General features: G+C 38.3%; 1 protein-coding gene across 1 annotated transcript in view; it reads right to left on the bottom strand.

Moving 5' to 3' along the window:
- Positions 1–18,049, bottom strand: part of thsd7ba (thrombospondin, type I, domain containing 7Ba) — a gene marked incomplete at both ends in the record, with an annotated part of 175,096 nt that overhangs the window by 310 nt on the left and 156,737 nt on the right. The window contains 8 exons of the mRNA XM_079254456.1: positions 19–106; positions 420–615; positions 1,196–1,278; positions 3,579–3,674; positions 6,169–6,342; positions 10,969–11,137; positions 15,260–15,405; positions 16,951–17,068. Of these exons, the coding sequence (XP_079110582.1) occupies positions 19–106; positions 420–615; positions 1,196–1,278; positions 3,579–3,674; positions 6,169–6,342; positions 10,969–11,137; positions 15,260–15,405; positions 16,951–17,068 (1,070 nt within the window). The remainder of the gene's footprint in view (positions 1–18; positions 107–419; positions 616–1,195; positions 1,279–3,578; positions 3,675–6,168; positions 6,343–10,968; positions 11,138–15,259; positions 15,406–16,950; positions 17,069–18,049) is intronic.

Genomic DNA, 18,049 nt, shown 5'->3' with positions numbered 1-18,049 from the left:
AAAAAATATAGTACATACCAGAGCAGGAATGATAATGCAATTATTAAAAGAATGACGATGAATCCAACGACAGTCACGGCGTAAACCCACAGTTTTACTCTGCCATCTGCAACATCAGGGGTAAAAAAAAAAAATTTAAATATCATCTGCATCTCTTGTCTGGATATCTTCTGAATTTTTCTCCCCCATTTCACAGTAGGTTTAGTCTCTTTTCAAGCATACAGAAGAGTAATGAGATCAAATTTCTTGGCAGTTTTATGGTCCATCTATTGCCTATAGTAATGAGCCCTGTAAAAACATTGACCTAGAATGATTTTCTTCTGTGGCTCATTGATCTTAGATCCACAAAGGCAGTTTCACAGGCAAGAGCACTATCAAACATCCTGGTTGAGCTGTGCAGAAGATTTCCATTTCAGTACCTGGGCCAACAGGTCGCAAGGTCCACTCACTGAATAGGTCACCGGCCTGAGACGGCCCGGGTTTTAATCTTCCAGAGTTGGTTTTCACATCGGCTTTCTTGCTGTTGTCCATCCCTGGGGTTCTCGTGCAGTAGTCCAAAAAGCCATGCGAGGTCATCACTTCAGTGTAACCCTTCTCACACCCACACACTCCACTCTGTATAAAAGGAAATCATTATTTACAACTAACAGAAAGTTACTCCAAACATTACCTCCTCATTCCCATTCATACAAAATACTGGAGGCAGCGAACACATTTGGATGATTTAGTATTTTTCTTAGCTTATGGAAGTATATCTGCTCCCCCTTTTTTGTAAGATTCTGACAATCTGTGCACCTAAGGGGATAAATTATACCCCATCCTGTAATAAAGACTGATAACATGTCCCTGGAGTCAGGCTAAAAACAGCCACACTGTAACCAAATTCAAAAACACTCTTAGCAGTTTTACCTTTTTTACATGCAGTTACATGGGGGGACTCTAAGGGGCAGTAAAATGTCAAGATATGGCTGTTCTTTGCCATTTCATGCTGCATGTGTGCAGTCCCCCTCCTCCACCACGTCCTATGCCCCCACAGGTGTAGTATTTAACACCAAGCCCACCTTCATAGGTATTAATCTGATTAGCTCTGAATGGCCTGTTTTGGGTTATTAATAAATGACATCTGTCAAAATCCATCTTATTGCAGAAAACAGCAAAAACACACAGCAGCCTGATCAAAGCACAATGATCTTACCGGTGTGCAGTGTGAGAACGGTTTTGTGCACGGAGGATGGCAGTGTCTGAGTGTGGTTGGTCTTTTTTGTGGGAAACACCCCCCTGGAGAAAGACAACACATTCTCATTTCTGTTCCGTTAGCCATTGATCACTAAATTAATGTTCTGTCACACCTGATTAATGGTGCAGTGGCCTATCATGGTCCCTGATCAATCGGTGAACATTTTAATTCCAACATGGAAAATTGCATGTCAGAATATCAAAGAATAATGCCTTCGGCTCTTGGCTTCGCAGAAGAGGTGGGTTGTTCCTTTTGGACTCATATTTGGCAAAAAAAAATACTCCCCGACAGCGATAAGATCACATTCGCCTACTGTTTACAGCACGTCAAGGCTGCCTAAAGCTTTCATTCCCACAGCACCTTTTCCCTTTGTTCTGTTTCTCTCTGCCTGCTTTACTTCCCACAAATACAAACGCATGATTATATTTATATGGATGGAAAGCATCCCAGCTCAGAGTCTGGTTTATTGATTACTTATCTTAAGAGGGGGAAGAGAAATCAATGGAGGCCACTTTGAAAATAAGCCAAATAAGGTGTAAAATGCTCCTGAAGCACTAAACTACAACTACTATGTGTGAGTGCATCTGCATGTGTCTCAGGTTCCATTCATACCACCAACATTGTGCAGATCAGACTGGTTGGTTTACAATCATAACTACATGCGTCTTGGATTTGACACATGAACATTGTGTGTGTAAGATACATTTTGTGTGTTTCAGCAACAAAGAAAACACATTTTGTGAGAACATTTACTACATGAAACTCTTTGATAGAAGCAAGATGGTGGGCATGTGTCCAACTGGAGAAGAAGAATCTGCTCTGTTACGCACTGAATTAGGAACTTTGCTTATGTCAGTAGTGAATGTCCATTAAGTCAAATTTCCACTCAACATTGAATTGTAAACCACCTTAAATACATTTTCCTTTATTTAGTTGGTATAATGAATTGCACTGGTGTAAATGTTTTATTTTCACTAAATTAATATTGTTTTTATTACTCTGCAGCTGTGTGATGTGCTGCAGAGGATGTAGGATAAAAATGACCAGCAGTGCAGATTGCATGTATAATACACAGTAAGGTGCACTGTCATTTTATAAGAAATATTTGTAAATAAATAAACTCAAATTAACATTAGAAAAGACCGCCACAAGTTAGAAATGCTGGACAGATAACTTCATCTGGTTTATGACAACAATACCAAGCACAAAATTAATGCACAGTACCCATCGTGAGTGTTCCTCCACTGTGTATCGGATATATATTCGATCTAGGAGTATAAACTGGGCTCCATGGTGGAGTAGTGGTTAGTAAGGCTTCACGGCAAGAAGGTAACTTGTTTGAACCTTGGCTGGGGGGGATGTTCGAACAGTGGCCTTTCTGTGTGAAGTTTGCATGTTCTCCCCGTGTGTGCGTGGGTTCTCTCCAGGTACTCTGGCTTCCTCCCACCATCCAGAGACACGCATGTTAGGTTAATTGGCCACTCTAAAGTCTCCCTAGTAGTGAGTGTGAATGATTGGTTGTCTCTTGCTGGTCCTGTGATGGACTGGTTGACTATTGCCCTATGATCGCTGGGATAGGCTCCAGTGACCTCTTGCGAACCCTTAATTGGACCAAGCGTTCAGAAAAATGACTGACTGACTACAAACTGAAGTGTCACATATCAGATTTTAAAACGAATGCTGATGAATGGATTTCTGTGTCCACAGTGCAAAATATAAATCTGATAAGTCACATTAATGTTTTTTTTTTTTTTTTTTAAGATGTTTGAGTCGTATCGTCCTAGAAATGCGAATACAGCCTTGGCCATGTTAAAAACACTAGTTCCATTATTACAGCAAGTTGATATCATCTGATATTTTTCTGAGAGCACATAATATCTGAAAACGATCACATCTGCAGGAGTACAACACCTTGACAGTATATAGGTATTGCAAACTCTAAAGATGATGCTATTGTATCCACCTCTTTCAGATCTTACCTAATGCCGAGTTTTCCATTATCTCCTGATCCAATGAGGACATCTGTTCAAAATGTAACTCTAAACCATCTCCAACAACCACCTCTGCTAAATCTGATACACTGACATCTTTAAGAGGTGAATGAAAGGAAATTAACTTAGTGACACTTCCAAGTTTCACTTTGAGCCACCATATGATCAGATTTTGTAGCAATGATGTGATTCGGAGTAAAATTTAAAAAAAAGTTCAAACTGGCTTCGCTCAAGGGAAGAGCAACAGAACTGGAAAACATCCAGCTGTCGCCTGCGTTAAGCCTATTTTTTTCTAAAGATTCCAACATTGTTTCTTTGAGACCTATTCAAAAATTGTGGCGACTGTTCACCTGTGACATTGACACCATCTGAGCGCTGACACCATACTGCCCTCTTATTGTTGCTCCATCCTCCAGTTTTCCACTGGTAATTGTGGCATTTTCCTCCTGTAGAAATGGCAGCAACAGTCATCATTAGCAGCTTGTGTTGGACATCCAGACGTGCCATCGGGCTCCTCTGGATGAATACCTCCTCTTCCTCTTTCCCTGCAACTCAGTTTTACTATCTAAGATATATTATGATTGTAATAACAGGAAAAAGACAAGTTTCTCTATTGAAGCTGAGTGCAAAGACACAAAGGCAACTTTGGAGAAAATAAGATGAAATTGCTTGGAACTGTATGAAATAGACCCTCTTTTTTTACAATCAAAGCTCTTATTTTCCTGGAGGGAACAATACAGCAAAGAGTGATTTGAAGAGAGGACCAAAGACACATGAACCAGAATTTTTGTTCTGAAGAATCTGTAGCAACACACAACTGACATTTTAGGCAGAATTACAAAAAACAAAGAAAAAAAAAAACCACAACAGGAGGTACATAATTAGGATTAATATCAGACATACAGCTACAGTAGTGTGTCATAATAAAAAAGACTCCTGCTGTGTCTTACAATTATAACATTACACAGCTTAAATTTTTAAGTAAAAAGAGAGGCACGGGAAGCCAAATAGCTTCTGGATAATGAGATAAATAAAGACAATGCCAGGAAATAAAAAGTGCAAGATAATTCAAGCAATAGGATTTAAAAAAAAAAAAAATCTGCCAGGGTTTTAGGGTCGATCGTATTTTTTGTCAGTATCAGCTGATAGTTTCAGATGTTATGCCTCTTCCATTGTTCTTCACACAAAATCGTTCTTTATTTGGCATCCTGGAGGATATGCCAGTGCCTTAAATATGCACTGAGGAGACAATAAATGAGGAGAGACAAAAAGATGAACTCAAAAAAGTTAGGCGACCAGCTGAAAAATTCTTTTTGAGGAAATTCAACTAAGAGTTCTGAAGTTGTGTGAACTAAACTTAAGGCTTAATCTAAATAAAATGCTAACTTTAACAAACTCAAGATAGATTTTCAGTATGCTCATGTTCTTTAAGTATAAAAACTCATGATGTTTAGTCGAGAATCTGAATAAAAGTGTTAAATTTGGTCCAACATGAAACTTCAATTTTGATTTTCCCAGTTAATGCAAGCTGACCCAATAAAGCTCTTTCCATCCTGATCTCAGCCAGCTGGAACACTGGATAAAATGAAGCCATGACAACAAGCCAGGCCTTCTTGTCCAACACCAGTGGCTAACATCGGTTAGGCACTGGTGTGGATGAGTTTCCAGAGAATCTGAAGCCATCATAGCTGCAAAAGATGGGCCGAAATCACATTCAGCCATACAGATCAAGAATGGGACATCATAAATATGTGTAAAGTCAGACCTCCAAATACTTCCAGTATTTGTATCTGTGTCTGTATGTAAGTGTATTTACCTGTATGTATTTACACACTTGGTTTATGTATGTACAAGACGTTACAAAGAGGTTTAATTTTTCACAGAAAAGGCAGAAAAAAAAGTTTTTTGTTTTTTTTTGCCTGTAACAGAGCAGAACTCACATTTTTGCAACAGTTAAGCTTAATTTTATCAATGTGTTTCACTTCTTCTGTCATCTGTCCCTCTAACTGAAATACACTGTCATGCAACCACACGCTGTACACAACCTGTTTCCAAATGGTGTAAAATTTTGTAAAATCCTCTGGATCATCATTTACTGTTTAATGGGAAGTTTAAAAAACACCACATTTGATCTTCAATTCAGGAATTCTGTTAGGATCAGAAGCAGTGTCTGGTGTCTGATCAAGCTATTATCAACATGCAAACTCATCATGACTTCCAATGTAGCAGAGTATACGATACAATCTTTATTCTTTGCTGCTTGTAATTGTACTATTGGTTTGCACAGGGCTGCCCATGAGTTGGCTTGCTGTCACATTGTTCTTTGGACAATAAAGATATTAAATAATGAACACTAAAATTGGGTTTTGAGGGCATCCCCGCTGAAATAAGACCCTTATTCTGTGACCTTCATGTTGAAAGCTAAAGTTCCCTGCAAACTGACTACTGGTCCGTTTTCTGATGGATGCACTGAGCAGAAAAGACAGACTGAAACTCTTTTAAAAGCAAATAGTGTCTGTCACAAATGTGATATAAATAAAAACATATGCAAAGAACCAATTAATGTCAACAGTGACCATTTAAAAACCAGACTGAGTGTATTCACAGGATCTTCAATCATGCTTCTTTCTTTTACTTATTTTTGTTTTTTTTCTGTTTATTGTATACATGACTCTCAGCCCTGTGTCTTCATCTTGACACTAAAAGATGTGGAAAACTTGTAAGATATACAACTTAAATACAAAATGAGCTTGAAGTGACTGGGTTGATGCAGAACAAGAAAAGAATCTGGGTAAAACACATTTGGTGGAATCATTTTTAAACATACATTCATTTTTTGGTAAAAATACTTTGTTGATTAGTTTATTTTCAAATAAAAACATCATATATTGCATAACATTTTAATGGGCTACGGTAGGGTGAAATCTGTGAACTCAATACCTTTACATGGCTGAGTCTCAAAGACTTGTTGTGGACAGTTGCCCTGATTCTCCATGGCCTGAATAATCACAGCTCTGGAGCGTGCCTGCCGACCGGTGGACTCAAAACTCCGTCCCTCCAGGCAAGTCAGCTGACAAGAGCTCCACAATGACCACTCAGTCAAATGGCAGTCTCCTGTGGACAGAAAGAATTAAAATGAACAAGTGATGGCACAGTTTGGTCAATAACATCGTTAGGTTTTAATTTAAGTCACTTGAGACTGTTTATTTTATGAAGCTAGCCAACAACATGTCAGGCTTTCTTTTACTTGGACCCCTGTTAGCTCCTGAAACATTTATAAGAAAACCGCAGTCCACATCATCAGCTGATTATTTTCCAAACGCATACATAAATTACTCAGCCAGCCCAGTGGCTATTCAGTGTTGATCTCCATTTTATAATACAAGCCATAACTCCAACACCAACTTCCAGCATGAAGCAGGTCTCAGAGCAGAAAAACTATTAATTTGGTTTGGAAATATTTAAGCTGAAGTGTGCATCAACAAATGACAGACAGTGTTTTGAATTTAAAACACAAATATGCTTTGTGTTGCGTGATAAGGCTGTCCTGTGGAAAGACTTTCAGAGCCACAGCTCCTCAGATAGAAAGACTCGGATTCTCCGCCTTACACATCCATTAGTGACAATCTGCGAACTGAGGCGTCTCATTATCTTTCATCTTTATATAGATGCACTCTATAAGCTCTTCTCTCATGCCGCTTTATCTGTGGAAACACGCTGTGGCAAAAGCTGCATTAAAGAGCATAAAGCAAAATGGGGTATAGTGCACATCTCGTGTATGTCGACAACGCCCCTGCTGGCCTCTGCGCTGCGCCTGCCACCTTCACATCAACAGTTCCACAAACTCACTTCACATCAACAGTTCCACAAACTCACACACATCTGCTCGAGGCATCAAACGAGCCCTGATCCAGAGCCAAGTACCACAGCAACGGCAACATGAGTGATGAATCAAGCAGAGGATGAGACAGCGAGATCAGTCCAGGCGATCATTGATTCTTCTTAGCCATGCAAGAGCATCACAACAGCTACAAAATAAAGAGTGGGCAGATCAGTCGTTTATTATTTTTTTTTAATATATACTATTTTATCAGATGTTAATGAGTGTCTCATGAAAGTAACAAACATTCACAGCTGCAGTGTGCCCAAGGACAGTAAAGCTTCATTACGGACTTTCAGTGTTGAAGAGCTGACAGTAGCAAGCTAAGCGCTGCAGCTTCCAGCCAGTCAGCAGCCTGCTCACTTAAAGAAAATTCAACGTTCATCTTGTGGCTTAAAGAAATAAATTAAAAAAAAAAAAAAAAAAAAAGTTAATAAACTATGATATGCTGTCTTGTTGCCATGGTGATGGCTACAATGACAATGTTGAATGTTTGCAGCAATTTAATTAAAACTCACAATATCAGACTTTTGTTAAAGTACATTGTAAGAGACTTAGAAGTAAAGTCTGAAAAACATAACAGGCTTGTCAACACACTGAAGCCAGTTCAGACTAGTCAGAACTGTACCATTGTATTGTCCACTATAATCTACTGTTTTCGGCATGCCTCTGCGATTCAGTTGTCTCTACAGCTAACAAAGTGCAAGAAGTTTCTTTTATCTTTATTCATTTTTCCATGGAGCAGCCTCAGACAGCCTTGTACCAGTACCAGTGCTCTTACTCATGTAATTCATCAAAGAGAAATTGCCTGTGGTTTGATGTGCAGCACAGTGACTGCAGAATAGTTCTGTTCAACTTCCAACAGGAACAATTTCATGTAGACTTTCCACTGACACTCACAAAAAGTAAACCAGCTCTCACTGTTGTACAGATTTAAACTCGTATTAGTCGAGCTTTATGCAAGTTGTTAGTGAAGGTGAGTCAAATGACTGTGTGTAGATTTATAAAATTTGCCTATATATATATATATATATATATATATATATATATATATATATATATATATATATATATATATATATATATATATATTCACTGTCTTCAAACTAAAATATTTTTGCTTCTCCATTTGCATAAAGATTAGTTGGTATATATGTATATGTAGAAAGAAATATGACTGTGTGATGGACTCAAATGAACAAGTGGATTAAATTGGATAAAATTTTATTTGTGTTGACAGATGTTAATACAAATGTTGGCAATGTTGGCTGAAAGGTGATTCCTGAAAGAGTACGTAAAGGCGCTGTGAAGACCCAGTAACAGGTTGTGCTGCAGCCATGGGGCGCTGATATTTATAACCAGAACAGGCCAGAAGGCACAGTGAATGACAGGTGAAGTTAAGTCAAAGCAAATTTAACAGGGTAATGACTGATGTAGGGCAATGGGTGAAAAGTGAAGAGCCAATAGTATCCAAGTAGTCAAAGCAGAGGTTAAAATCCAAGACAAGATTCAGATCTTTAATCTGTCAATAAACTCAGCCTGGTCCAGAAGCCAGAGCATATATAACCAAATGGTCCAGGACAGGTCCAAATATTGAGTGCTCTAACAAAATGAGAATAGTCTGGGGTCAGAACCAGGTTTTACACAGGATGCCAATACTCATGAGAAGTCAAAGATCCTTGATCAGGAATGTTTGGGGGTCAGATATGAAAATTGACAACGTCAAGGGGGCCAGAGGCAGAGATCACGGTCAGGTCCATATTGGATCACATCAAAATTGACGTGCAGAATACAAAACGGCTGGAAAGTCACTACCTGAAGACAGGTTTGCAGACAATCTGACAAAGGACTGGGGTTGACACTCCTGCTTACAAATAGGAAGAGCAGGTGAAACTGGTTTGGTTAAATGGCCGACTGTTGTGAACAGAGAGGATAGGGAGGTCAAAGGAAACATTCCTAAACAGGGCATGGGACACAAACAGGGCATGGGACACAAACAGAGCATGGGACACAAACAGAGCATGGGACACAAACAGGGCATGGGACACAAACAGGGCATGGGACCATAGACTGTATATAAAAGATGGACGGAGCCTCCGTGAAATTACCCGTAGATTTCTGAAGAGCTGAACTAAAGCTCATTTGGCGGCTCCCACTGTTGAGATCTTGGCAGAGTTATGCGTGCCATCACTCCCAGAAAATACTAAAATGGCAAAGATGTAGAGCTGAGAAGGGGGCTGTAAGTGTGCAAGTGGATGATTGACATCTATCAAACTCCAACTTGCCTGTAGCTAAGAGCTATCCTAACCAGGAGCTAACAGATGCTAACCAGCTAACAGAGATAATCAGGCTAATGCTAAATCATGCTATTAATGCGCTAAAAACTGCAGTTGTTCTACATTCTGCATTCTTGAAGGTAGATATCAGGTACTTCTCATTTAAAAGGACATGACCTTCCTATAAGTTAAATAAGACAATGAACTATATGAAGTGAGTCATAAGCACAGAAGATGCAACGTCACACTCAGCACTGTATGGAGGCAATGCTACATGTCAATGTGTGCCCATTTCTAAGCTGACTCAACAAAATAACTATAGTATAATTTAATTTGTTGTACAAGAATTTTAGAATTGATCATGCTGTATCACTCCTCATCTCAGATTCCTGCTACTGATGTAAGAGTTCAGTAAATCTTTACTGTAGCTATATAAGAGTTTGATTGTGTAACGTTCTAACAGTAATAACAAGGATTTTAAAGTTATTTCTTAGTCTAATGGGAAGCAAGTGTGAACAAATCATAATAGCATTAACATGAGACCTTCTGGACCTCCTGGAAGCTGTATTCTGAAACAAGTGGGGGCAGAGAAGCATCGCTGAGACAAGTGAAGCCAAAATTGCAGTAATCCAGACGAGATGACACAAAAGCACTGACAGTCATTTCCATTTCGACAAGGGGAAACAGGCTGCATATAAGCTATGTTTCTAAGCTGACAAAAACAGGAGCAAACTCAACTATTTACATGATGATTGAGGCTCAAACCCCGGTTCAACGAATCTCCAAGATTATGCAAAATACACAGTAAACGCAATCAAAGCTGTTGTTATCATGAACTAGCTTTACTGTGATGATGATTTTTGCTGATAGAATATTGTTGCCTCCACACTTGCACACAAGCAAATCTCCTCATGCGGGGCTGCTGTTGGCATTAATGAGTTCCTGTGATAAGTAAAGTGATTGCCAGAAACAGAATGATTGCTCATGGCTGTGTGATCCTTTAATTGTTTCAATTAACACTGAATAAATTTTCATGCTTTAGCTGTTTGTGAATTGTTAAATAGTAGATTGGGAGAAGAGAAAAAGACCACAAAGAATGAGTAGAGATGAGGTGTTATAGATAATCAATCCCTTTTTAGTCACTCACAATGGACTATTGCAGTTATGGCGCTCTTGCAAGGCAAAGTTCTTCAATTCACTCTCGTCTAAGGGAGCAGAATATTGTCCTCTTATTGTTATCAGACAGGAAAACGTAGATCATGTACAGTTAAATGGGTTATTAGTTAATTTATGACTTACATTGATTTTGCAATTATTTAGCAGCTGAAAATGCCAACCACTTGGAGGAGGGAACGATGTATTGGCAAACTGCTGCAAATGAGTTTGTGTTAAAAGACAAGATTATTGATCACTTCTTCAGGCAGGGTCAATAACTATTGGAGTCGTGATTCCAAAATGACGACAGTCATAGATAATTCTTGCAGTCATGTAATTTTGCACTATTTGAAAAATGCGTGTGGCTGCTTGTGTCGATACATTTAAAGAGCAAATATGTGAATCCAATCAATTTGAGTGCAGCTTTGCCTGGGCAGGGGACGAAGCATGGCGTCTCCATCTCCTGTTGGAGGCGCTGTCTGAGAATGTCTCCACAAAAGTCCGTCTCGACCAGTTGAGGACGAGACTCATGCCAGTCTCCCCAGTGGACGATACACGACAGGTTTCTTCTCCGGAGACCTTCCCCACACTCTGCACTCTGCACACAAAAACAAACATGATACACATTTTTATTAGTATAACTGGAAAAGTTGCATAAGTACACAAAGCAGAAAAAAAATTAATAAGCTGTCTTTTTTTTTTAAATTTGTTTTTATTATGCATTATGAAATTATATGCCTCAAGGCTTTGTGGTGATATCTTAAACACCGCAATGATAAAGTATGAACAGCTGCAAAAACTTTGTTTTTTTACTGCACAGTTTCTTCGCTTCATTTGTTACTCCCCTGTCTAGCTTGTGAAAAAAAAGAAAAAAAAAGTGAAAACACTGACACCTATGATGCATGTTTGTGTGCACATGTGTAAACATATCAGGGACCATCTCAGAAAAATAATACTCTACAGTATCACTGAAAATGAAACCTCCCTAGAGGATTTTCATGAAAACTTGCTGTTTTATGTGTCTGGGAGTAACTGCAGGAAAAAAAATAGACATGAAAAATAAACATGAACAGAGCATTCACAGCAGGATAGTCTGCTAGACTTTGGATGATTCGGTACTCAGTTCAGTTCAGGGTTGCAACATTCTTCAGTTCAGAGTTTGCTTTTACACAAACAAATCAGACTTTTCAATAATGCATTATAAGTCTATTTGGCTCTCTTAGAGCGGACTGAGATTCGCATGTGAAGCTTGACCAGCATCCACTCCTTTAATTCGAACCGGAGTACATTTGCACATTCATTTTTCCCCAAATGAAGCAGACTGTCTGACCAAATGGGCAAGAATTTAAATGAAATGAGCTGATATGAATGCACTGAAAAAGATAAACCACTCTCCTGATGACATGAAGTCAAAGTCAAATCAGTTTATCTATTTAGGAGCCCGAATTCTAAATGTTAGAATGAGTTGGAAAAGAAAGAAAAAGAAAACAAACATTAAAGTACATTTTAACTTTACATTTATCTTGACTTTTTAAAAAATTTATTTATTCTTTTTAAGAACCAAAAATATGTTTACTGTCTAAAGCAACTTTTATTAGAACCATGAAAATAAAAGGAGGGAAAAAGAAAACAAAAGTTATATCAAGTTAACTATATTAATGGGTGAGTTTAATCCCAATTTAACTGGTACAACAGCATCCATGAAAGGCTGTAACTTCGAAGCATCAACCTAGAAAAGTCTCTTCCGTTTTTATGAAAAAAAAAAACAAGAACAAAGAAAACCATTTGGAAAAGAATGTTTCTAAGTATTTGCATATTTTTTATCCTCTATATTAAATTACATCACAAAAAGATTCTGGATAAATTTTGATGGCCGTTTTAAAGGCAAAGTAGGAACTTTTTTCAGATATTTGTAAAGAACTACAATACAGAGTCTCAAATGCACCTTTAAACATCATAGTGCAGAAAAAGAAGCCCAGAGTTAACCTTTACTAGAAGCACCATCAACTTTTCTGTGCTTGGATGCATCTGTGAAACACTAACACAGGGTAGAAATGTGTGTGTATAACTAATACATAATCTAGAATCTCTTGGAATCAAAGCTGAAAATGAACATGCAGTAAGCAACATGTCTAAAAGTCGGGCTCTGTGACGGTGTGTTGCTGTATCAGTGTTCACTGCAGTGTCCATAAACATTCATGTATTTTTCTCTTGGAAAAATTAAAATGACACTTTGAACACTTGCAGAACACATAAATGCTGGCCTACTTTAGTCCTGACTTGTCAATAAAGAATATGTAGAGAACTCTGTCAATGAAAAGGTCACAACTGTGACCCTGTGCTACCTGAAAACACAACTGCAGCAAGAATAATAATAACTGGAATGCTTCATTCATTGCTCGGTTTCCTCAGTGCAACTCAACCTTTTAGATGTTGTGGGAAGGAACGGCAGCATTAACAAATTAAATGAAGTTGATGAGACCGACTTCTTAAACCCTGAAGCGCCAGCCAGCAGCTTAAGGCTTCTATAAGCAGCTTTGTAACATTGAAAATTAAATTAATTGATGTCCATAAAGAAGGCAAAGCCTTAAAAGAGATAGCAAAGCTATTCTAAGTAGCTTCATTCTCAGTTTATAACATATTAAAGTAATGACAAGAACCACGGGGGTCAGATGGAGTTTGTAAGGCCAAGAACACTTTTCAAGAGGACTGAACCAGCTGCTCTGGATTACTGGAAAGACAAATCTCAAAGCCAGATGTTTGTTGATTTAAATCATTGTTTACTCTAAAACCTGCAGCTACAACCCCTAATAAGTGTCCCTCTGTCTGTCTGTTTGTCTATCTATGTATCTAACTATCTATCTAATACATTTACTTTCTGCAAAGCAAAATGTGCAAATATGTTCTTTACATTAGCAATCTGTTTTACAAATAAATGAAAACTTCTCATGCAGTGAGCAAGAGTAATAATGTTTAGAAGAAAAGATCTGTGCTGTATTTGTGAAAAATGTTGGTGAAACATCTGAATGTTTGTATAAAAAAACAAAAAAAGAAAATAAAAACTGCAGTTGAAATGAAGATGGAGTATCTATGGTAGAAAGTGAATCCTAGATGCACCCCAATATAAACATCAGAAAACCTCCAGAGACTCAAGCTGAATGCTTTGACGTGGCGCTCACAGTGCACCAACCTAACAATAAACTGAAAATCCAATATCCGAGCAGTGCATGTAAATAGTCCTTACATCTTGCCAAAGTAGAAACCTTTTCAGGAAAAATGGATGAATGAGAACTAAAAGATTACACAAATGTCCACGAACTATGATACCTGCAAAGGGCAGCAGCGAGATTCAACACTGGGAAACTTTTATGTGGTTCTAAATACTGAATGGCCACTGTTTCAACATGATAATTTTACAAATGCACCCATTTAAGAATACATTTGCACCAAATACATTTGTCAAAATGTATTTATTGACTAATTATACTGTTCAGTTAATACAGGGGAGACCAACTGTGATCCACAAGAGCCACAGTCCTACAAGTGTCGGGGCGCTTCCCTGCTGCAACACACCTAACTCACATCAGACTTCATTAGCAAGCATGTGGATAGTTTGAGATCAGGCGCATTAATGCAGGGAAACTCCCAACACTTGCAGGACTGCAGCCCTCGAGGACTGGAGTTGGCCACCCATATGCTGACATTACTGGGTAACTTTATGCCTCCATGATTGATTAGAATCAGACTTTGCTGCCAAGTAAGTTTGTAGAACAAGGAATTTCTCTTGAGGTCAAGGTGCAAATTATTGATAAAAAAAACAAAAAAAAAAACAGAATATGTCCATCCTTGTGTGAATGTGACATATTTAGTTGTAATGCACTGCTTTCAGATCATATACCACTGAGCTTTTCTACTTTTATCTGAGATGGACTGGCGACCAGTCCGGGGTGCACCCTGCCTCTCGCCCAATGGTTGCTGGGATAGGCGCCAGCTTCCTGCGATCCATTATTGGACTAAGCGGTTCAGAAAATGGATGAATGAATGATCAACATCTCTGCAGTAGGGATCAGGTGATTTGTTTTCCACTCTGGGGCCATTAGACTGTCAAAATCCATATTGTGCAACTATTAATGCATAAATGTGTACAGATGTTTACAGTAACTACATGACGCTTTTACAGTGTAAACACAACAACTGTTTAACAATCTGAGCATTGTAAATAGTCAGCCTCAGAAATTATAGTTAAATCAGTTTAACTTAAGCATGTTACTTCATTCTATTGTCAAAGTTTTGGCATTTGAAAGAAGTGGAAACATTAAGTCATTCCTTTTAGATGTTGTTCTTAACATTTAATATAGAAGCAACACACCATCTGATGACAGAAGTCAGTGCATGTTATCCTGAGACAGTGGCTGATGGCACATCATCAGAGAGCGCAGCAGGCGGCCGCTGTAGATGTCACATGCCACGAGCTACTTCAGGACACTGACACACTTTGGGACCACTCAAAGAAAGCAGGTTGTCGCTAATTTACAATTTTACACAATTTCAAGAATAAAATTGACAAAACATGAAGAAAATGTTCATTTTTTGACTTTTGGATCTTTGACTTTTGGATCTCAGGACATCTTTATCAAGTTAAACAGAACTTTTGTTTTGTTGTTGTTTGTGGTTTTTTTTTTGCCACTGTAAATAAAAATATTCACAATGCAGGTCATACCTCCACAGTGCATGGGGACCAGTCACTCAGCAGCCACATATAGCAAGGCCTTATGGGACATGGTTTGGTCTGGGTGAGCTGGCTGGGGCATGGGCGACCCTCCTCGTGAGCCTCCTGCAGGACTCTCCGCATCCGAACTGACTGACCTACATCGTATTGATGTCAAAACATAATTTAGAAGAAAAGTTAAAAAGACGTGAGTACATTGGCAGGGTTGCAAGCTAAATGCTGAGTCTGAGAAGTGTCTGGAAATGTGTGAAATAAAACAAAGACTATAATTAGCAATCAAACATTTTCAAAGCAGTAAAATAAATTCAGATTTTCACTCCCAGAAGTAAACAATGTACAACACATTATGAGAAACAAACTCATCAGTGCACATAAAGGTGTGTCAAAGAGAAGATAGTAAAATAAAAGGCTGACAGGAAAAGTAATAAAATACATCCCTCTAACAAACGGAATTAATGCAAATTTACACGCCATTATACCGCTTTATGCTTAGACGTAGCTGTATCTGACACGATCAAGTCAGCCTTTATTAATGTGTGAAAGGAAATGTTTGGTGAACGGCAGCAGAGCTGCACTCCATGCTGCAGAGCATCCTGCTCGGGTGTGTGAAGAGACATGACCTCCATTGGCCACCCAACAAGCAGAAGTTCTGTTTTGGTGTATTTCACCAGGGGAGAGCTCTGTGAAAGCCCCAGGCAGAAACAGTACAGAGAAGCTCAGTGCTGCCTTTTTAAAAAAAAAAAAAAAATCAAATCAAAAACATTAATGCTCCCATGGCGTCCTGACAAAACAAGATCCTCCGTCATTTTACAGAGATACGACACAAATCCCTCATCAAAGCGACAGATGTGTTTCACTGTATGTGAGAATGAACTGTGAAAGCGGCAGAAAGAGTCACAGCTACCCTGTCAGGGTTGTGAGTGACACAGGGAGAATGTCTCTGAGCTTTGAGCTCCAGTTGAAAGCCTCTGCAAGTGTGAGATTATTGGAATGAGGGGTTATCTTGGCGTTGACAGACAGCCAACGACAAATTAAAATTAATGAACTTAAGGAGACAGAGCAGAGTCTGTCTAATTAGCAGGATAACAAGCTTTCTCTTTGGGAGATTGACTTTGGAAAGCCAGAGAAACAATGTATGCATCCAGGTTAAATCATTAGCTTTTGTGTACTGGATGAGGTTAGGATGTGATTCGCTGGGAGTGATTCAGAGCAATCCACAAGTTGGTGATTATTAAGTGCATTTTTTCCCATCATGCATATTTAGGCATACTAAATTATGCATGCACATATAGGTGAACTCCATGAAAATGAGCTTATATTAACCCCTATTGTTAAGATATAAACATCACTGAGCAAGTTTTCCAAGTTAATTAAAAAAAAAAAAAAAAAAAAAAGTGATATGCATATTATAATAACTACGAATATTAATTCATACATTATTGACCAAAAAAAAAAAAAAAAAAAATCAGCACAGACTTTCCCAGTATAATTACACTGTGGATTACGAGGATTACACATGCTAGTAAATATTTTAATGCATTTAAATGTATATACATAGTTCATCATCTCTATGGATGTTAGAGGAGATGGAATAATGAGGCACTAAATGTGTGATTCATTTTGCGTCTGTTCAACAGGTCCTCATTCCTATTAAGTTCAAATAGTTTGTTCATAATATTTACCTTGGGTCCCACAGGTGTGTGAGCAGTCCGCCCACGGCGACCAATCAGAGAGGATACAACTGACAGGGCAGTCGACCACGCAGCTCTCGGTTAGCCACCACTTGTTGGTCAAAGCGAACTGTAGGAAAGCAGAGCAGAGATGAAGGGAGCGCCAGCTAATCACTGCCAGTAAAAAGAAAATGGGAACAATCCCATTTTTATATTTTTAATAAGATACAGTTCATTTCAGGGAAATAAATGAGTAATGCACAATAACATGACTAATAATGACACTTTAAAATGATGTTTTTCTTTAACTGTAAGTTGTAAAAAACATCCTTATGTAACGTACAAATTGCTACTATTAAGCCAAAAGCAGCATTATACCATTAAACTCTAAGGTATACAAGGGCTGAATTGCAAGAACAAGATTCAGTTAAAAAATTGTCTTTCCTGCTTCTATCATTGGATTAAACTTTACTGCAGGCATTCTCAAGAACGTCTGCCTTTTCACAATTAAAATAAAACAATTATACTCTGCCAGGCTTCTGGAGGCAAAGTGCATCTTAAAGGATAAGAAACAACATTTTCACCTGGCTAAACTCTGGGAGCAGAGCGGGAGTCACAGTGCTGGATTAACAATATATATCTGACTGCAGACGCAAACTTGTACATTCTTCAGTGATAACTGATTGATCTATGAGTTTTAATTCATTTTCCTAGCAAAGGGCTTTTCAGCACCCATTTTATGAAAAAGTCATTTTTTTCATATTTTGGTTTTGAGGTAAAACAAACAAGCAAAAACAAACAAACAAAAAAATATTGTTTCTTTCAGAAGTCACCAAGCGTAAAAGTCTTCCCTCACTATTTTCACAACACCGAACATGAAACAGACTCTGCAATTCCTGCAGAAATTGCGGTGGGATTACTTAGACTCCCCATCCCTTGTCTATTTCATACTCCTAAAAAAAAAAAAAAATCAGTATATCAAAGTTTGTGTAAATAGAGCAGACATGAGAGAAGCATGCCCATCAGATCAGAGATGCACGGCGTTGAGAAAACTAACATTCTATCAGAGTCCGACTGAAAATTCATTAAAACTTTATCTGAAACTTGACAT

Source organism: Telmatherina bonti, assembly GCF_933228915.1.
Source record: "Telmatherina bonti genome assembly, chromosome: 15".
NCBI classification, from domain to species: Eukaryota; Metazoa; Chordata; class Actinopteri; order Atheriniformes; family Telmatherinidae; genus Telmatherina; species Telmatherina bonti.
This window is presented reverse-complemented; position numbering and strand designations above follow the sequence as displayed.